This window comes from Channa argus, chromosome 11 (genome assembly GCF_033026475.1).
Source record: "Channa argus isolate prfri chromosome 11, Channa argus male v1.0, whole genome shotgun sequence".
Taxonomy (NCBI): domain Eukaryota; kingdom Metazoa; phylum Chordata; class Actinopteri; order Anabantiformes; family Channidae; genus Channa; species Channa argus.
In genome coordinates this window covers 24,086,933-24,110,201 of record NC_090207.1, presented here as the reverse complement: position 1 = coordinate 24,110,201, position 23,269 = coordinate 24,086,933, and the positions used below count along the sequence as shown (strand labels likewise).

General features: G+C 38.2%; 1 protein-coding gene across 1 annotated transcript in view; it reads left to right on the top strand.

The window, feature by feature from the left end:
- Window positions 1-23,269, top strand: part of zmat4a (zinc finger, matrin-type 4a) — a 132,105-nt gene that overhangs the window by 101,151 nt on the left and 7,685 nt on the right. Inside the window, 1 exon segment of the mRNA XM_067522309.1 lies at window positions 8,023-8,119. Coding sequence (XP_067378410.1) covers window positions 8,023-8,119 — 97 coding nt within the window.

The following is a 23,269-nucleotide window of genomic DNA, read 5'->3' as shown; positions in this document are numbered from 1 at the left end:
TTTTCACTCCCCCACACTATCATGGCTGTCAAAAGAACAGTCCATTATGTTAAATGTCTGCTCTGCATCTGTTGCATCTTGTCTAAAATAGACAAGATATTCAGACGGAACAACTCATATTCACAAAGTGCCTCCTGGTGAGGCAGCTCTTAGATCAAGAAAGTTTTCCACACAGAGACGCAGAATAAATTTATGTGGAGAGCCATTTAAACTAAAAAGTCTTTCACGAGAAAAAAAAAAAAAAGGACGCAAATATTATATTGGCCAAACTAACGTTCTGATATCTGATTATTAGGAGCACGAGGTCATCTACCAGTCTCACTGACTATGAAATGAAGCTGTTGTGAAATGCTTCAAAACATTTTAAGCATCCTCAATGTCCATCGTTGCCAGCAGTTCACTACCAGGCTTTTGGAACCACCTCCCTTGGAATTAAAAGAAAAACAAAAAGTGGCAAATAAGTCTTCAGCATTTCATTAAACCAATGTGTATGGAAATATTGATACTTCAGTATTGCTATGTGGTGCGATACCTCAATCCATCCAAACCCTGTTAATTTTTAATTTATAGTTCCATGTAAAAATTGGTGCCACGTTGGTTCATTTGAAGTTGCGTTAAAACCTAGATAACTAAAAAGGTGATTTCCACCTTTAGGAAGGTAGACTAAAAACTGAACATGGACCAAAATATTAAAAAAAGGGAGGGGAACCCAAAACAAAATCAGACATGACTGAAGAGTAAAAGGGAACTTTCAAATAGCAGAAGCTATTTGAATCAATATAGGCAAACTAACGGGATAGGAAAACACACAAATGGTAAATGTTCTGCACTTATATAGCACTTTTCTACCAATTGGCACTCAAAGCACTTTACACTGCTTCTTATTCACCCATTCGCATTCATACACCAACACTCACCAGGAGCAACTAAGTTAGGATTCAGTGTCTTGCTCAAGGACACTTTGACATGTGACCGGAGGAGCCGGGGATTGAACCAACAACTGTGAAATTGGTGGACAACCGCTCTACCTTCCTGTGCCACAGGGCAGACATTAACCAAAGAAGAGTTTAAAAGCTGAACTAAGCAGTCTAAGAAATAATCCTGCCAAAGAAGGTGAGCTCATGCAAAAAACAAGGGTAAGATCAATGAGCAAAAAACCAACAGATAAACCAAACCTCAGACCAACAAATGAAGGAAATAGAGACCAAAATCAGAACTCCAGTAGAGCAGGAGTCCATATGACAGGAAACCATGTCCATGAGCACAGAAGGTTGGAACACTCACTGTCAGGGGATTTGAAAAGACCAACCTAACAAAGAACAGTGAGGAGAGCAGGGTTTAACAAAGCATGGGCACAGGTGAAAGCAATCAGGATTAACAATGTGGGTAAAGAAACCAGAGAGACTAAGATCAGGAAGTGGCACAGAGGATCTACAGAATAAACACCGGGGACAGGAAGTAAAGCTAAGGAAGGTCAAAATCAGGGTCCGGGAGACAAAGTCATCCTGCTTTTCCCTAGCTCCTCCACATGATATGATCTGAACTCCTAATGATGAAAAACTTCTCTGGGTGATGTCATCTAGAGGAGTTTTTAAGCTAGAAGCAGAGAAATATTTTAATATAGGAAAGTCAGAGGGAATTTTAAAAGCATTAATGTACTTGTTTTCACACAAATGCTCAATTGAATTAAATTAGAATTTTCCTGCTGAAAGAGGCCACTGCCATTAGAGATTAACCACTGCCATCAAGGGACATGAAGGGGAAACAATAACATGCTTGTTTTTAACCCAAAATGTTCTAGTTAAGCTTTGAATTATCGTCAAATAACCAGATGTGTTGTAATACGGTTGTTAATTATTTAGAGTGGACTGATGATTAAACTGGGGGAGTTTTATGCATATTCAAGCTGTGGAACTGCTCCTGCTGACTCACATAATAATATTTAGAGAGGAGCGACTGCATCACAGCTTTCAAATGACTTTTTCCATTTTAATTATTGCGATCGATATCTTTGAGAGCATCATGTTGTATTCATGTTATGAAGACAGGGATGTGTACGAGACCGAAATGTTTATGATAGAACTTTAGCAAATGTAGAATAAATTGCCTCATACACACACATGAAGAAAGCCTCCGTGCTGCCAGACACCACAAACCATTGTTGACTCACTAAACAATTGTTCACATGACCCATTAATATTAAAGAGAAATGAAACGCAATGCTAAACTTTGCCTCAACACAATATATGAAATTTTTTGCTCAAAGGTTTTGTCAGTAGACCCAGATGATATCGTTAAATATATTCGTGGGATGAGGTTACTTGATGGCTACATGTAGCAGAAATGACTGTAATATTAATACAGGCATATAAAAAACGTTTGGCGTTTACATGAGGGATACGATTAATTTGCCAACACTAGCCTTCGAGGAAAAATCTCTCTTTTAGGTGCTTCATTCTTATTGGGTGAACAGGTGCTGATCTAACTCAGTCGAATTTTCTTTCATTTGTTTACCACAAGAATGAATCGTTTAACATAAGGAAACACATTATATTCTTATTATTCAAACATCTTTGTATTTTGCAAACCAAACACACCACTTTTGGACTTTTCTGAGTGTACGCTGACAGTGGTTCATCTTAAATGCATCTTTGTTTACCATTTGTTAGGGTGAATGTTGGATTGCTCTGGCTTTTAACAAGCTGTTTGATTTCTTTTTATTTCTGGAATTTGCACATTAATTGACATCTCTGTAAATGTGGCAGTGCTAGTCATAAGGATAATTTTCAACACTTTTCCCTCGGTCAAGTGTAAAACATTCGCTAAAACAGCAAAACACACAACATGAAAGAATCATAAACAAGATTACATTTAAAAGTGTTTAAAGTGTTAAAGTGCAACAGGTACCTTTTGGTGTTACTGTTGAATGCACCATCCATTTGACGATCTGGGATCAACGGCGCTGTGGACAGCTCCACTTTGGCGTCAGTATTGGAGAAGGCAACCATTTGATGCACTAGGAATTGAATATACATTAAAAAAAACTGCATCGGTTAGAGAAAACACCTTTAGGATAAGGTTACGTTGAGAAAACAACATGGCTTAGGCACAAAAACCATGTCATGTTGCAATCACCAACGAAGCTCAAGACATCTCACACTGGAGTCAAACCCTGGTCTCCTGTGGAAAAGTCCTGTGTCTTGTTGAACCATCCACCTCCATTTACTACGTCTTTGCTTTAGTCCTTAAAATTGAAGAATCTGGGCTGAAGGTTCCCTAAGCATCAGCGTGTAAAACAAAAGGGACTGTTTTTTTCCCCAATATATAATGTAGTTTGTTCATATTTCCTCCAGTGCCTCTAATACTATTTCTAAAACCTCATGTACTCTCACTGCCTATTTCCACTTTATTCTTCTTCAAGAGTTGTGTTCACTAGCTGAATTATTAATTTATGGATTTAGTATTAAAGAGAAGTTTTTAAGACGCCAAAACAACAACAAGTGTAAATAGGGCATTAGTGTTCTTCTGCAGTGTGCACATGGTTATTTTTTTGCTTTGCCTATTGACAATACTGTACCTTAAGGGAACAAACCCAAACTGTTTAATTGTATCATCAGCGCATAAGAAACATGGTTTCTCCATAAGCCCATAGGTTTATACTTATGCTCATTAAAAAAAGAAAACAACTTCCTTTTTTTTTTTCTTTTTTTTTTTTTTTTATAGAGTTTGTGCATCAAGTTATTTACCAAGACAAAAATTGTTTTCTATTGTGTAGGGACAGTACAGAGGAGGGTTTTAAGCTGGAACTTCTTTCGGTTTACTGTTCACTTGGAGGAAAGAAAAAACCAAAATGCTACATTTAGACCTGTCAAACACCCCAACAGACAAATTGTGTTTTTCCAGTACCTATGACAGTCATTAATCAGAGATGTATTTCTAGCAGGTGATTTCGTCTCCCTCTTTCTCACTTCCTCTCCTGTTTCAAGCTGTTGCTCTTGCCTCTGTGTTATTTTCACCACTCCCCCGTGACCCGAAAATAGATCTATTACTGCCTTGATAGCACCCTCATAGACAGGCAAATTACAATGAGCCGATCGAGGTCCTGTTCAAGAGGAAACAAAAGACAAAGCCTGACCCCCTGCATGCAGACCAGTTCCATTTAAACACTTGATTGGGCCAGGAGGAGGCCAGCTGTTTATTTCCAGTTAATGCTGCTTCTATATTTCCTAAATGCATCCAATTTCAAAACCCGGTCTAGTCTAATCTGGGGTTTGATAAGCCTACATGATTTATAACTTCAAGGGGCGGAAAACAATTCTGATTGAGGAGTCCACTCTGCACGTCAGTTTCGCAAGTCCACTTTCAATATATCCTGCCGTTGGTAATTACAAACATTTGTCTCGAATGGATTCTGATTTGGCATATGCTCTTTCAGCTTGGGTGCCCTGCTGCAGTAAAAAAGGGAATGAGCTAAACCTTCACCATCTGACTCAGGCAGATGGCTGCTGGTTAATTTAGCATGAACCCTGGACCTGCACCACCTTTTCCTTTCTCACAAACAGTCCACATAAAGAACTAAACTGGTGATAATTCATTTTGCCACCATGTGCCCTCCCAAGGACTTGGGCAACACTAGGTCTCAATTAGATGATGTGCAACTAGAGATTTACTAAGGAGCTAATAAAATAACTCCACTCAGCACTCAGTATAAAACCTAGTCTTTGGCTTATTGGTGAGCCAGTGTGGAGGTGAATGTGCTAGTTCCAAAATGTTTAAATAAAACATTTAAATAAAAAGTAAAAATGTATTTAAATTTGATTATTTTAGAATATAACATAGAAGAAGCATAGAAGATGACAACCTGTTTTTATTTGTTGCCATGGTAATGCCGGTAACATCCTTTTACAGTTATTTTTTCCCCAAAACTGATGGCCAGTTTCTTAGAAACCGTCATATTAACCCACTGCGGACTCAAAAGGCTCCTGTGTGTGAGAATACTTCCGAAAGAAAATGAATATGGATTTAACGGTGGGGAAAATACTTCTGGACTATTTCTCCAGAAATTCTGGATCAGGTCTCCTCTGCTGAGTGACAGTGTCAAGGCTCACAGCATTCAGTATCGCCCTGGCTGGACTTGGTAGGTACCTTAACATACGACTGTGTCGTTAAGCTACCAATGCCAAAGAGTAACCTTCAGTGTTAGTATGAGACACCGAAGGGGGTGACAAGATGCTACAGATATGAGAATGAACTGATTGAAATTAATAATGGTATTACTCGTTTTTTTATCAGTTTGGTTTCAAAATTAAATCCAAATGTGATGGCAACAGGATCATCATTGAGCAAACAGAGCATTAATACAAAACAGAGTGAGAGTGATCATAAAGCATTATGACATTAAAAGAAACTATTAAATATGAGCAATGCTTAGTTTACCCCAACAGTCATCAGGAAGCCCCTGCAGCTACGAAACTCTCTCACTTTTTAAAACTGTTTTTCTACACTCACTGTGTGTATAACTGAACAAATTCTAACCTGCAACCCCAAACTTGGACATATCTGCCCAGCAACTACACCTGGACAAAAGTATTATCGTATTACTACTGTTGTAACAGCACTTAGATCCTTTTTTTGCACTTTTAGGATACAAACTTCAAGATAACAGTGTGCAACAGCATTTTCTTCCACATGCATCAGCTCCACGAACAGTTACTGCAGTTTAATAATTCCGACTTAACCCAAATAAATGGGACGTGTTAACCAAAGAAATTCGTCTTCAATGACTCACAAATAATTCTACCTAAAGTAGGAGGTAAAGGTAATCGAGACGAGGCAGTATAGAGGCTTGAAGTGCCCTTTATCGCTCATTTGCCACGAGGGAAGAGCAGCAGGTGGCTGGCGATGATGGATACCCTGGTTGCTGTATAATGTTTCACCCTTTCAAAAATGGTTTAAGAAGCACGCCGTCAAATGGCCACTGCAGAGCAGCTCCCTCAATGCCCACTGCAGAACTTTAAAGTCAGCTCATGACAGCGTCTGGGGACGACTGTGCAAAATTGAAATCTCACTCATGGTGTCGACCAACTGACAGAGTGGTTATTGTGCAGCTTATCGGGAGGAAAGTAAAATGGGGAGATTTACCCCTCTCTCTCGCTCTCTCTCTCCCCCCTCTCTCTTTTGGGGATATAAGACTCCATCAAAGCGTCAGAAGGAAACAGCTGACATCAATGTCTGGGAAATAAACTGTCAGCAAATGGCACGTTTTCAACATCACCTGCCTCTGCTCTCAAAGAACAAAATGCTATTTTCCAATTTTCAAAGCTCATCCTAAGGAAACGATCATTCATAGGGGGAAATGTGATTGAAGAGGATATGGAAATGTGATTTAATGAGTGCAGGATGACATTTATTTGTTCTTGGCCTTTGGCTCGGAGGCATATTTATAGAGGAGTTAACTGAGTTGTGAGAGCGAGGCAATCAAGACAGCCATTTTTTATCCTAAAATGAGATTAGTACAACACGACAGCGATTATACAGGGCGCTTATAATATGCAGCAACACGGTGCCGACTTAATATAACCACTATCTCAGTCATTGCTGAAGGACATTATTTACATACTTTAAAATTTTTAGGCAACTGATTAAAATGTGTTGACGGCAAATAAATCTAACATCAGGGCAGGGAATTATTTCTTGTACAGGGATGGCAGCTCTGGTCTGTTTTCACTGAAATACCTCAACTATTGGATGTTAAATACTCTATTGCACAACCAAACACGTGCAAGCTAATAACATTTCCACTACTGCAAACTTTGTGTTTAATGCTACAGTGATTAATACGTGTTAGTACGCTATCATGCTAAACTAAGATCTTAATCATGGTTAACAGTGCAGGCTACCTACCAAGCATCAACACTGCCTGTTAGCATTGAAGTGTGAAGTTATTTGAAACTTGTAATTACCTATTTTGTATTACTAATTACTCTTCAAAAAAAAAAAAAAAAAACACTGCCACATTATTTTTTTCAAAATGTTGAAACTTTATCCATCTCCATTGGAAATTGTTGTTAGACCCCTCACTTGTTTGATTTTGATGCCGCTTCTACGGGAGTTTAAATGACCTATCCAGGGACACTTTGACATGCTGGCAGGAAGAATCGGAATTTGAACCCTGACATTCATGGACAATAATGAATTGCGGAGCTTTTACTTCCTCGTAACTCAGTCAAAGCTCCCAAGCCACATGTTTTATATTAAACATTTATTTGTTTAGCAGCTGCGTTACTGTAGCAGTGGTGGCACCCAATAAGTAAAAATGGCAAAAACGCTTTGAGATAAAAACCTGTAATATAATTACTAAATAAAAACCTGTAAACCAAACATTACCAATACATAAATTTTCTTTCTTTCTTTTTGAGGAACCTATGATCCGGAATTTTTTGCACTCTAACTCACAGATCATTGCTCAAAAAAAAAAACTTTAGCAAGGCTTTAACCAATCAGAGACCTTTCATTCATTCTGCTTGATGAGTACGTTTTGCAGCATTTACTGTAAAAGTAATAGAGTGGACTGAGTGTGAGTCTAATGCTCCAACAATAAATGCTCACATCTCAGCTGGTTTTGTATTTTTAAAAACTTTCAAAAAGCAATTATTTCCAAAGTGGTTTATGTTAAAACTACACATTGTAAGTTAAGTGAAGTTGAAATTTACAAAATGTAGATATTTGCATATCTCAAAAAGAATTCAGAGGCGATTTCAAAAACTTTACTTTTCACTACTGTGCACAAAGCCAATTGATTTTTGCCACTGGACCATCAGCAGCCTCTATCAGTAAGACAATCTGTACAGTTCTGAAATGTATCTGAATGAAGAAAATGTTATTGAAAATGGATAAATGCGGTATTAACTGTGTGCAGGAGAGTGAACAGTATGTGCATTTCTGTTTAATCATTTGCAAATGGCAAATGTTTAAAAAATGCAGACTTTATATTTTAAAAGTATTCATTCTCTGTGATTCCAGGTCTGAAACGGAGTTATACCTGTGAAGTCTGCAACGTCACACTGAACTCAGTGGCACAGTACCATGCACATCTGCAGGGCTCAAAGCACCAAAACAAGTGAGTGGATCATCACACTAAAACAGCTTATTTCCACTTTAACTATTAATGCAGCCTGGATAATGCAAAATGCATCACTTTAAATTTGGTGCACAACATTTTCTTTTTCTCTTTGCGTTCATCTGCATCTTTTAAATCCTCTACTTTTATGGAGGCCTTTGTAGTTCAGACACAGTACAGTTCATACTACATGCATAAAACATGAGAGCATTGCAGCGAGACAGACATTTCAGATGGGCTCGTTTCGCTAAAGGCATCCTTTAAATTCACTCTACAGTTTTAGGAAAAAAAATTTCATTTGAATCATCTTTGTGCTTTTACAGTGTAGCTTACTGCTTTATGTGGTGCATGCAAGAGCCAGTCTCTACTGAGAATCAACAAGCTCAAGTACAGCGCAAGCAAACAGGCAGCCAGCTGGAACTCAGTCTCCAGTATACAGAAATAAGCCATAAAACAAAAGCTAATAAAATCTGCACACAGGCCCTTTGCTGCTAGTCACAATACGTATCTTAAATGATTTCCAGGATGAAGCTTTGGGAAATGCATGCACCATTAGGCGATTCTACAGGTTTAAGCTAACAACCAAATTTAAAAATAGAAAAAGTACTGAAGTAAATACTGGTTTTTATAGCATCTCTGAATACTTTCTGTTCAGTCCTTTCCAAATGTCACCACTGTCAAATTGAGGATTAAGCGAAACACAAAGTGCCAGTACCACCTTAAATTGTGCTTCTGTGGTAACCAGGCAATACAAGGTAAGATTGTGGAGTAACTGGATTACTTATAAAGAATTGAAGCTATATAAATACTCAACTCCTCATTTGGTCTGAGTATGTCATGTGTGTTTGAGACCCTGTTTATCTGTTGTTTATAACATTTAACAAAAAAGAAAAGTAAAAAGTGCAACAGTACAAAATGTAAATGTTAGAGATTAAAGTTTTAAAATCCATTCAGACATCCAGACATTCATTGAAATATCAATTATTTTAAACATGTTTAATATTTACGATTGACACTGGGGACAACCGAGAGAGAGAGAGAGAGAGATCTGCATTAATTTCACCTTCACCTGAAATTTGTTTCATTTTACAAACTTATTTTACTTCCATATTACTTCGTAGACTCCGTGTGGTCTGTGACTATACGTCCAGCATTTCACCTAATCTTTACTTTGTTTCTTTGTTTTCTTTTTATCTTTTCAGCGAAAGTTGCTACGTTTTTATGTTTTTGGCTGAAGAATTATTTTAGTTTTTTTACTTTATATTGGTAACTACTGAAAAAAAAAAAAAACCATAAAATCTGTCCCTAAAATTAGCTTAGTATAAGTAATGTTACAGAGCTTATGTGCTGTAACTATTTCTTGTACCCTCACTCTGTGCAGGGTAGAGCTTTCACAGGAAATTCAGATGAGTTACACCCCCCACAACCCCAACTCCACCCACACCAGCTTGATTTCATCCACATACCCCATAACGTTGCCTCCAGTGTATTTAGGTCATTTTTATTAATGCCAATTTGCACAGAGAGAATAAATGCTTATCTGCTTTACAAAACTCCAGAGAGAAACTGAGGGTAATATTTTATCTGTCCAGTGTTATTTATCACTACGGGACTGGAAAAGAATTTCACAGAGACCTTTAAGCTATATTTAAGACCAAAAAAGAATGGATATAAAGTGGAACTCACTACTTGAAACCTTCAAATAGCAAATGGCACAATTTACATTGGATGAAACTGATGGCAGATGGCAAAATGATTAAGGTATAAAGGTTTATAAGTACAAACTTCATTAATTAATATTTTCATAGTAATACTGAATCACAGACAAGTATCCCCAGACTATACAGTCTCTCTCACCTCTAGAGAGCACTTTAGGAACCCCTTACCATAGTTCTCAGAGCAATGCCATAATCTTATTGGTTGCCCTCCAAACCCCATTTTCAAAAAAAATTAGGACAGTGTGTAAAATATAAATAGTGAAAACAATAATTTGCAAATCCCTGTACATGTTTTGCCATAATAACCGTAATCACTAATGTTTAAAATGTGTTTTTTTCTCTTACTGGAGTACTTTTACTTTTACACTTCCAGTAAAATGTAAAAAATCTGCTTAGTGTTTTATTATTTACATAATTATATTCTGAGTAGATTTGAAGTGATGACACTGCTTCAGCATGGAGGATGTATTTCTAAAATAACCTTGCTTGAACTCAGAGACGTTGGAATTGTTTCTGGATCTTGTTTATATATGGTTGCTTCTTGCATGGTAGAGTTTCAGTGTTCGCTAGCGATGGTTTTCAGAGGGGTTTTTCCCGAGCACTCTTCAGAAGCAGGTGCTTAACTGTATTAAATTGTGTACAATGTTGTGGTCAGTTCCAGAAAAAAGTCATCAACTGGAACTTATAAACGCAAAACACCTTGAGAATGGCTGACTTACCTTAACAGATGAGATGTGTTGCTAAATATTCTAAAATAATTTTCAAAAAACAAAAAGTATATAATTAAGTAATAGGTGGAAGGACAAATGCAACCATGTTTAAACAAAGTGATTATTTAAAAGTTAATCTTTCCAACAAAGGGGACAATTAAAACATTTTATTACAATTAATTATTTACGACCAATTGTGCAAAATAACAAATGGGCTTTGACTGCATCTGTACTGTCTATTTCTATGTATGCATGTGTAAAGTATTTCACAGTTACAAAAGCTTGAATATTGGTCAGACACCACCTCAAATTAATGTCTGTTGGATGTGTAATAGATAGACTTTATAGACTTTATACAGTCGCAAAATGCTAATGTTGAGGCTACATCATTGTGTAACAAAAAACTGTAACTTGTCCAGGTTCAAAGAAACTGGTTTGTAAATTATAATTGTAATTATCCAATTACATTTTTAAAAAAATATATATATTAAACTAATAGAAAATCATCTCAAATCGTTTTTTTTTTTGTTTGTTTTGTTTTTTTTCATTAGCGGTTTTATTTCGCATGACATTTGCATTATAGGTCAGGTGATTATGTCTCACTGAATTACCACCAAACAAAGTCGCCAAACTGCAAACCTATACAGTGTGGCCCTTCAGTGCTGAGAAGAACTAAGGGCAGGAAATGAGGAAATTCAATTTTGGCTCAAGAAGGGAACAAATTACCCGTTCGTGACAGGTGTACTAATGAAAGCCTGATCAATACTCCCCTAATGAGCCAGCTGCATGAGTACAACAACCCTGATGCTTAAACCTTTTGATTTGCTGCTGGCACCCAAAGCAGGAAACTCTAACCTAATGGACTTTGTCTTAAGATGTATTAGTTTGATTTGGCTTTATTGCATGTTTCTCTCCCTTACCCCCCCCCCCCCCCCACCACCACCACCACCACCACCCCCACTACTTCCATTCTCCACTCACACTCAAGCTGCATCTTGCCATGCTCTGGCCTCCCCAGTTTCCAAATTTAACAAGAGAAAACTTAAGGTAGCTTCTTTCCTTTTGACTCCAGTGGAGCGTCACAGTAAACCTGTCTTCCCAAGACAAAAATAGCATAGCAGCCAACAGCTAAGGAGGAACTCATTGTGTCCCAGCTACTCTGAGTTTTGCTAAGAAGACATCCTAAGCCTAAGTGACTGGTTACTGTTAACTAAGCTGAGAGAAGTCAGTGGCCATTTTTGCTCTGCATGGAACTACTGGAGGTCTCTCTATTGGCCTATCTTCCCAATCTATTAAGTAGATATAGGTGGCAACATCGGTTATAGTCAGGCCCAAAAACGTCAGGGTAAGGTTGAAAAAAAAAAAAGTACATTAAACACAATGCTACATACAGCAATGACACAAGTACTTACTTACTATAGTAATCACATGCTTCACATTGTGTATCATTATTGAGCACAACATCTCGCACAAAAGTCGAATTTTCATCTCCTGTGAAAAAGTTCTGTGTTGTTGTACCATCCACCACCCCGTCCACATCCCTATGAGTTTTTTTCCACTTAATATACTACAGCATTGCTTTAGGCATCCAAAATGTAATGTCCCGGTCTCCATTGTACTTCACTGACAGCTCCAAGCCTCACTTACCTACAGAATCAGGTACCTTAAGCATCTCCATGTAATGCAAAGGGACTGGACAAACCAACACTTTTTTTGACACCTCAGGAACGAGAGAAGGCTGGAATGGTAACCTCGTCTTGCTATTTAGGGATCTATGATGTTATTTTCTGGTGTTGACCACTGCAGGGATTTAACCTTAAAGATCAAGCTTATCCTGTGCAAAGTAGCAGGAATATTGGAGCCCATCAAGAATGCTTAGTCTAACTGGGGACCAAATTGTTTGAGAGTTTTAGTCCACTCACTCATGACCCCAGAGTTGTGTTTGTGCGTCTGGAACATATTTCTACTAAAGAATGATGTATTTTGCATCCGCAACCACATTAGTGTTAATGTAACTAATTAAGACACAATTAAGTGTCCGCATTGATGTTTGTGGCCAATATTTTAATCAATGTCAGTGATTCCAGCAGCACCAGGAATTTGTATGAATGCATCTTGACTTTGTAGATTTACTACTACATGGTAGAGACCTGAAGGAATCTGCACATTGTCTATGCTGCTGTAAAAGGGATCAAAGGTCGATTTATATTCGTCTGAAAATGTAAGTTGTGACAGATGTAAATCAGCGGTATCTTCCTATTAGTACATACAGCTACAGTCACCATGATTGTACATGTGTGTTTTTGATTTGGCAATTGCATCCCACACAAGACCTGTCAAAAACATCTCTTTTAAAATTTTTGAACACTTTAGAACATTTAGAAATCTCATCAGCTTTTACCAAAATTGAGGATTTTTGACCAGTTTGGTGTGATTATACAATCCTACTGTAATCCTACAAACCAAACAGCAGACTGACCACCTTTTGCCAATTTAAATCGGCTAAATCAATGATCTTCTATACCCAGTTAATGATGAACCTGAATTTATGCTTTTGGAGGATTTGGATATTTTTAAATCGCTAAGATAACTGAGACTTTTTATGCAACACAAAGAGGAGGCTTTTTGCTTGAATGAATGTATCTATTATTTACATACATTAACTTGTCTTTCATATAAACAAATGTCAGTTTGAATCTATTTAACTTTTTTTTCTTTTTTCTAATTTTTTGTATTTAAAGCATCTGTTTAGAGTCAAATACAAATCCATTGCTAGCTTTCAGGTGTAATCCTGCAGTGGATTTACACTCAGATAAGTCAACCCAAGCTGACAGTGTAATTATTGTTCCATCACCTCTTCCTAGGATAGGCATTTATCAAATGTGTGTCCGTGCATGAGCACAGACACGTGTGTGAACGCAGATAGTCTTTAAACGCCTGCAGAAACTGATTAGCCAGATGTGTCCTCACTGCTGACATCCGGGACAAATCTGATTGATACAGCAGTTGAAAAGTTCATTTTCTATACTATGAGCTCCACAACGTTTTGGTTGTAGCCCAAAACATATTGTTTAAGTATGAAATCTGTTAATCTGTAAACGCATTTTCTCACACTTGAGTTGTTTTTATAACCTCTTAGCTTTCGATCTCATTGAAAAGGCCTATAAAACTGTGATGTCAGATACACCTCAGTGAGGATGAATCTCTTTCAGAAACACAACGTTTTCTTCTGCCAATACTTGAAATAAAGGCACATTTATGCAGTAAATGGAACATGGTACAATTGATTTTCAGACGTTTCTACTATCAAACAACAACGTGTCCAATATCACATGAAACAGAGTCTATACCGACTCTAGCAACTCTGTGAGGCTAATGCTATTGCTAAAACCTTTCTTACTTATTTACCATCACATGCTTGGCAAATGGGAAGTTTAGCAATTGTAACCATAGTAACAACATGAATGCGTTCGTGCAGTATTTCAAGATGCTGACTGGATGTTATGTTTAAACATTTTTGATTCATGTATTAACCTGGATCACGGATGGATTACTGAATGGTTCTAGAGGGCACAGGCCATAGCACCTCTGATGTTACTGTTCATATGCTGTTCAGATGCAAAATAAAACAAACCAAAAAATATGGAACATTTATAAACATCTGTAAAATTAACAAAAATAATTTCGTTTAACCCAAACAACCAACATTCTTTTTTGTTCAGTTCTGTCTGCTAACCAAGAGACAATACACCCATGAACAGAGTTTCCACTCATTGCTGCTCACACAGTAAAATTGACATGACCAAAACACAAATCTGAAGTGGATGAACCAAATTATTGAACTTTTTACTTGTCCAGTAGATGTTGATTAATTTAACAAACAGGGAAAATGTCACAAAATCACAAAATCCTGTGGAAGTCATCCTTTGTACACGATTTCATTTTGAAGTTTGAAATAAATCCAAACCAAAAGAGGGACAGCAACATGGATAAAAATGCACATTTTACACATGGTTGTGTGTAGTGTGCTGTATTCTGACTCATGTTGTGTCTTGCACTATGTCGGGAACATTTTGTGATATATACCTGTATCCAGGTTAAATCCGGATGGTTGAACTGTCTGACAGAATTTATTCTCTCCCCCACTCAGCTCAGATTCCTGCCTGATTCTTTCCTATACTGGATTGTGTCACCACTCCATGGCTACAAATAGAAGTCCCTCTTCTTTTACCTGTCTACTGTAAAACCCAGGGCTTATATGTAACAGATGCCTCATTTTAGAAATCGGCCCATTGCAGCACAGAGGACGGAATAGAGTATGTGTTCAGTTCAGCGGTTTGGCATTTCTTTAAAATGGCTCCTTTGCTCATTCATGATACCACTTTTCTGGTAGATTGCCTCTCAGGAATGTACGTTTAGTACACACATATGGCGTTTTCACATCGCCAAGTCTAAAAGCAATGTCTGAACTACAAGTACATTTGCTTCCAGTTATTCCCTATTGCAAAGACCTTTGCATGACATACACCTACAGTACATCCGGTTGTCCTGCGTTACCCGCGGGTTTTTCTTATGGCTGTCAATGCTGCCGTCATATTTTCTTTTTTTTACTTTAAATTAGCATTGCTCTCTTGTCCTCTCATATTCTAAAGAATTTGGACATTCTTGATTTATTTTTTTCCCCCTTGGATCACATTGATATTAAATTTCCTCTCTTGCTTTCCTCAAGTGCTTCTGTGTTTTGTTTTGTTTTTTGTTTTGTTTTTTCACTATATTTTGTGTCTTTCTCAATAGTAGACAAAAGATAAACAGGAAAGATAAAGATAGACAGGAAACCAGTTCAGACAGAGACAGGAGAATAACATGCCAGGCCATGTACATGGTACACATCTGAAACCACACTACCAGGAGCCTGCACGTTTTTAATTCTCCTGCAGTTCTTTTTTAATTTTTATGTTGTCTGAAAAGTGAAAATGGGATGACTTAATGTCCTGTAGCTGGTTTAAATATATGCAAAAAATGAGACACAGGATGTCAGGCAAACAAGATGTCAGACCGAATTCCGCTTCTTTGTTGTGTATGCATGTATTGTGTTCGTGTGTGTGTGTGTGTGTCACATTTTGAAGCATACTAAATAAATGCACTATATAAACAGACCATTTACAAGAAGAAAGCTGTTCATTTTACCAATTTATTACAACATAGAGAACTTGTCAGGGCATTTTAAATCACAGCTTATACTGATATATTAGAAAGCATCAGTGCTTTGCGTCTGGTACGGACATACAGTTACAGAATATGACCAGCCTCTGCTGCTTGTGTAACATAGAAACTCGAATACATGAATGCCAAAATGCAGCAAAAACTCAAAAGTATCATAGAGTTATGAAATGCAATCACAGGACAACTATACTATACCATGAACATTTACATACGTTTTCAAAGCCACTAGTGCAGATTACAGAATAAAACACACTTATTCTGTTATTTACTATTAACAAACCTATTTAAACTATTGTTCACGAATGTCTCTTACAATCTGACTTTGTAATATCATGAAGACCTTATTGTGTCCTTTCCCTTTGGTATAAACTGTCACAATGAATAGGATTCGTTGATGAGATATCGCACCTTTCTGTGACTACTGTTCTCTTCAAGCCCCAGTCTTGCTTAAAAAAAAAGGGGAAATGTGCAGAGGGAGCCCAGTCAGACAAAAATAACATTTACACACCGATGAAGGGCAAGAAAACTAAGAGTTCCTCAGCGTCAATGCTAAGTTAGTGTTTGACTTCAACTCAAACAATAAGAATCTTTCTGTCTGCCACTGTCGCTTGGAGACATCTGTCATCTGGCAGATATTGAATTCACTGAAATGTCAAACCCTCATTGTCAGAGATAAACAATATCAGACTGCAATCACAATCTGCTATTTACTTTTCCCAGTTTTTGAAATATTAATGTCAACCAAATCTGTTGGTGTCATTTCACAATAACTCCTCAATCATAAAAAAGTTATTTTTTAATGATTTCTCACTTATCAATTATCATTGGCAGCAACACGACAGTGGGGAATTCCTCTGGGTGTCGCTGCCTGGGGAGCAATCAGCCTGGAGGCTCTACCCTCTGTGCCACAAATCTCTGTCGCCATCAGTTTACTGATTCTATCCCTTCAATCAGGGTCTTTTAAACTAGGAAAATACACACTTACAAACAATCAAATCTTCAAAGCATGAAATATCAGTCTATAATAATGCTACGCACTTGAAATTCAGACAAAATATTTATTCTCCTGTGGTTTAGGAAAATGAGAGATTTCCATCAAAGTCAAATGTATATTTTTTTCGTCGGGAAAATAAGATATTACACAATGTAAAAATCAGCATGTAAAAAAACAATGAAATGGTAAAATGTCTCAGTTTCAACAAAATGCTGAAACAGTATGTTGTTTATGTTCTAATGGAAATTAAAAAATGGGTTGATGCGGAGTGAAAGTAGTTGAATTCTGTTTTTATTAACATTTTCCCATCATGCCAACTTTATTTGAATTGGGTTGTATATTCCTGGGTAATGGGTTCTAGTAATGCCTGCAAGTAAAACTAAATTCAAAATTTGCTTTACTTCTGAGTCAGAGATGAGCGATGATTTGACTGAAGATAAGGATTAGGCACGTAAAATACACCATTAAAAATCGGGAAGGTGGTGGTTTATGGTTACCAAAAGTACAATGTTGATTGTAGGTGAAAGGATGTGAGCTTCATTCTTTTGCATGAAATTCAGACATTCTGCACATTTACCATCAACCTTTGCTCACTTGTGTACTGCGCTAGGCGTTGGATCTCTCCAAATGTTAAATCAACAAATACATTTGATATCACTTGATCATTTTACCATATCAAGTAAGTAAGAGTCCTGATCATCAGCAAAAAATTTAATTCAACAGAAAGTATAGAGAGAAAAAAATAAAGCTTGGGGAGGTTGTGTTTTTCAAATGAGCTCATCGATGGGGAGCTTTGGGAAAAAGTCCTGGAGCCCCTGTGGTTCTGTCGAGTATGTACAGTGCTTACCATGCTGAAGCCGAAAACAGCCAGGCTGATGCACTGGCAATTTTCAGGGCCTATAATTTTACAGTACTCATCTCCCGTGTAATGGCTTTGTGATTTACTACAATGCACAGCAGGATCTCCGTGAAGGGCCAGGCCATTTTAAAAAACTTGCACCCGTTAGCTACTTGGTGAAGGGATTTCTCAAACCACTTTATATGTACATGGTAGAGTGGTATTGGTGATCAGAGGCTCCCAGGGATGACAATCATCATAGGTTGCGAAGGACAAAAGGTAAAAAAAAAAAAAAAAAAAGCAACACCACAGAGATCAATTTTTATGATTTTTATTGTTCAGCCTCATTTCTCTACGATCATCAAGCCCCTAATTAATGCCCTTGTGCACAGAGATAACTCAGGGACCCAGTTGGCAACAACCTTCAAGTGGGGCAAGTGCCTGTCAGTTTTTCTTTTTTCCTCCCTCTTTCTCCTGCAGTTACTCCCTCTGGAACCTGCTGCTACAAATGTTGGATGAGATGCCAACTCACATTAATTTAATCCAAGTTAGTTTTATTAATGTATCCAAAAATGAAAATATTTCCAGGGGCGTTAGTCTGAATAGAATATGATCACTTCTGTCTGAATTGGATAAAGTGAATAACCCCCAACCAAAAGAAGAAACACATTATTGGGTAGAAAGGAGGCAGTGGGGAGTGAACAGTCCATTGCTGCTGATGGAAGCTGCCAACAAGTGGTTTCTGATCGTCCCTGGTAAGGAAGGCAGGAGCACTCAGATGTCGCAAAAGGTTTGTCTCCCAGGAAGAGAGACAAGCAAGTGGTCAGTGGTTAAGGCTGGTGCCACTACCTGATTGGTGTGACCTGTCAGCAAGAAGACCACAGCACTGGGCCCTGCAGCAAATAATCCGCTGCAGCAGTTTACACATCACCGATACTGAAATGAATGATATGGCTGGAAGAGCTCGGTACATTGTAAAGCCGTAAAACCAAGTGGCACTGGCTCCTCAGAAGGGAGAGGTTGAGGTAGGTCATTGCACGAGCAGTGCCTAGAGTCAGAGGCAAAGACGGACCCATCCAAGGATGGAGGCCGACCGATCAGATCCAAGTCAAAGGTGAATGGAGAGCAGGGCAAGGGAGACAAGAGTGGTGAAGGCTGTACAGGGAGGACGTGTCATCCCAGACCTGCCAAGCCTCCTTGGTGCAAACACAGGAAATGGCAGGAAGCCTTGGTGTCAGTGCCATGCTTGCATGCTCTGCCATTCTTTCCTTTTGACATCATTGCTGTCCTCTTGATGAATACTCGCACTGCTTGCTGAAGGACAGCGTGGGTAGATGAATTCCAAACTACGGCTGCATTTACTTCGAATGTGGACATGATCGAGGACATCTTGATCAAATCACTGCAGGTGATGAGGGATGTGAAACAGTAGAACAAAAGCCCAGGGGGCTGCAGAGTTCTAAAAACAAATCATGATCTGAGAGGATGTCAAGCAACTTTCAGCTTCCACTAAACAGAACCACATGACTAACTCGAAGGCCTGGAAATGAAAACAGTAAAAGCTGTTGATTGCTCAATATTTCATGCACCGAATTATATAAGTGTCTAAATGATGGGCGACTTAAGCAAAAACAGTTTGGTCTGTTATAAATTCTAATTCAATTTTAATATTTTACAACCATTTCTTTAATGTGTTTTTTTTTAGCTCAATGGATGGAACAAGGATCCCCTAGAAAACTGGGGTTTAGGACATTTGTTCCCAATCAGTTTTGGATACACAAGTTGATAGTGTGTCTATTGTTTTTGCAAAGTGTTTAAGTCATGTGTCATGCTGCATATTAAAGCTTCCTCTGAGATGTTATTAAAGTATATGTGTGTATGTGTGTGTGTGGTGTAAACCCTTAAAATTCCTTTTGAATATACAAACACACCAAACACAAACAGCTTTTTTCACAGTGAATTATCAGATGTCAGTCTCCCCAGCTCTCCAGCGTTGCAGTGTTTTGCAGTTAAAATTATTTCGGACAGGTGACCTCAGCAATACAGACAATACACCCAGAGCAAGCAAGGCTGTTTATCACGAAAAGGGAATTAACTTCAAAGGGATGTGAAAATGTCCATGTGGAATGTCGGCTCAAGGATGAATTATGCATGAAAAAGGCTTCACTAGAGTAATGTGCTGACACAATTTGTCACACACGGCCGAGATACATAGGTTGCAGGGTAACTATGTTGGAGGAGTGGTGTGGTTGCTTTAGGCCACTGGACGATGTGCAGCTGTGCAACCTACACCAACTGCACAGTGAATTACTTACAAGACCCTTAAGAGGGAAGGCCGGGAGCCTTGATATACTTGATTTTTGATCTGTGAAGGTTTGAAGTCATGTATCATCCCCTGAGCTTCTTGAACGGCCTGTCCTGCTGTCAGTTTTGATGCAAAGGAAAACAAACAGCACCGAGGATCAAACACACTTAGATTAGTAAAATCTTTTCTGATTTCAGCCACTGAATCTTGTTTTTTTTTTTTTCACTGTACTAAATCATCTATTGCTCATCACTAATCTGTGAGGCCTTGTGCTGTGCTGGAAAGGGATTTATGAAAGGATGGGTACTTCCTCTGTCTTTCAGATTTGGTTAAAGTAAAGAGTCATGGCATTCAGTATTAAATGTACCTATGTACAGTACAGTTTCACCTTAAGTCTCTTACAGTGTATGAGAATATGGCCCTGTAAATAAAAATCAATATGTCGTTCGTACCAGCAGAGTAATATCACCAACAGAGACGTATTAGGGTTGGGTCATGTCTAGCAGCTTTAGTAAACATGACAGGGTCACGTAGTATTTAGAATTACAAATTTTTGTTAATGGGGGATGGTGGGTTGCAAATTTGATCGCAGTGTGGAGTCTGGTGTTTGTGTTGTTTTTGTAACCATGACGATGTGATGTAGATGACACTGGGGGTGGATACCCACACCAAACCAGCTAGTTGGGTCTGAGCAGAAATTTGGATTTCATACACGGATTTGCTCTTGTGGCTTAAGATAAACGAGGACAATTGCAGTTGTAAATACTTCTTACTATGGAAAGGTCAACACATTGCGTATAAAGCTAACAAACCACTTTATTTGTACAGCTGTAACAGTGTTTTTGAAAAATCGGTCCATCATTTTGGTACTATTTTAGGAGACGGAAGCTGCTATTTGGGTGACGGTTGCCAAAGGGGTGTAATTTGAATGGGGGCAACCTTTCAACAGATGCTTCTGTGGGTCATATCAGGCGCATTTAAGATGGAAGACTTTCAGTGGCTTCCTTCTAAATACAGTATTATCCAGATGATTATTATCCATCATTACAGTTTCATTTGTATCGAGCGAGATACAATATGTCCCTGTGAGCCAGATCAATCCAAATGGTGTTGGTGAAGCATGTGGAGCTTTGAATTTGTTACAACGGTAACAGTTTCACCCTCAGCTGATAGCTATCATGCGTATATTTGATCATAGATGTAATACACAGATCATTGTGTTGTTCTTGTCTCTGTTGAATTAATAATTCAAACATTTACATTCGCATCAGATTTATGCACTATATTATACAAAGCAATGTTTGTTGATGCCAGGTATAAGATAGGAATCCACAAAACAACTGTCCAGAACTAGTATTTGATTTGCTTGACAAATACCAGCTGTGCTCAAAACATTCATTGATTTCATTGATATGTTCAAAGTATTTGCAACATATTGTCGTGTGCCCTGCCTTGTCAGTTTTCTCAGTTTTCCAGGAAAATGTTATCGCCTTTGCAGTTTAGTTGTATAGGAACGAAATTTTTAGGAGACAGGATGCGTCAGACAACCAAGCAATGTTTTAAATCGCCTGTTTTGTTGCATTGCATTATTTCCATTGTGATTCTGTTACAATAATTCAAATTTCTTTAGCTGTTTGTTACTTGTAACTTAAATGTATGCCACTGTTAAAGAGGTAATTGTTGTTTGCTTGCTTGCGTTTTGGCAACGTGTCTGCATTGGAACAAATGATACAAAGATTATTGCACATTATCTTCATACAAAGGTGATGTACTGTATGTTAGAAAATCTACTTTATGCTGTGTTTTGGTCTTTGCTAACTCTTCAGCTGCTAAATTCTCCATACAAATTTGATTAATGCAACTTTAATTCTAATGTATGCACAGACCTGAATGAGCTTTCATGCACAGTGTTTACTGTAGGCAGACACCTAAATCTTGCAAGTACAAACCTTAACTTATCATCACATCATGCAGCATTTTAAAGCAAAAGTTTGTCATTCCTCACTAAGTTTAAATTCTGATTTAAGACTTAGTGCAGGGGTAGACAGGCAGCCACCTGTGTGCTGTAATGGCGAATACGGGAAAGGGCGTAGCTGATGGAAATGCTGTAGAAAGCTGTGTAACCTGACAGCTTTGTCTCGGGATCACTGCACTGAGATTACGTTTGTTTCCTTTGGTAGTTTGACAATCTGTGAGATTTTCATTAAATGGAGGTGAGATGCTGAGAAATATGAAAACCCCTGTGACAAAATCGCTGGTGTAGCTCTGGTTTTTAGCAGCTCACACATGCGTCAGTGCAAAATCTAATTTTAGCAAACATGAAGATTGCAATGTCTTAATTAAGTCATCTTAGCTACACGCTGCATTAAAAGTATAAAGCTGTGCTAAGGAAATTCAGTAATACTGGATTTATTCATTGTTCACATTGATAATCTTTTTGCAATCTTTTTGCTAGTTTTCCCATATTAAATCTGGTTGTATGTATAAGCATATTCTGCTACCTAAAGGTCTCCAGTAAAATAAGAGACCGTTGCTTTGCAGATGCAGTTTACTTTGGTTATGTTTTGGCAGTTTTTGTCCTTGTGGAACACACACAGCGGGATGTTCCGCTTACAGACTGTGATTACTCTGCCGAAGACAACACGCAATTCCCACCGCACTTACAGAGAAAGCTGCATTGATTACATGTAGTAAAATAAAGCAGCAAAAAACAATGTTGTCAGTGTGTTGAGTTTTCGCCCCAGTTACTCCGCCATCGTTTATCCCCACAGGGGCACTGACAAGTTTCCTCTCCATTTATTTCCACCTGTGCTATTAAACCTCAGGTGCACCGTTGGCACCGCTTATAAGTATCCACGAGACAGCCGGGCAGCTATTGGTTCGTCTTGACACGGTCCTCAGCGAGTTGAGCGATTGAGCCTATGAGTGTATCAGTTCTGCTAGTGAGGGGAGATAAGGATGGAAGCAGTGTAATGATAAACCGAAAAGATAAGGCCATCCGCTCATCCAGGCTGCGGTACTGACACATGTAAGGCAGCCACTCCTCTATTCAGTCACACAACAACGGGGATTAGATGGCAACCTTTTGACACTGGGTGTCAGAAGAAGAAAAAAACAAGAGTGCTCTGTTGAACAGGTGAAACTGATCCCTCATAGAGCACAGAAAGTTTTTTGTTTGTTTTTTTGAAATCCTGTGGCGGCTGCAGCGCTCTTTATCTCTACCATGTCGATCGCGCAATGGGCATATTGATGACAATTACAATCTTGATTGTTAGTATGATTTTCTCTTAATCAATTCCAATAGCTCTAGGTTTATACTGAGAATTATGGATCTCTGCTCTGAATAACAATGCCACAACTAA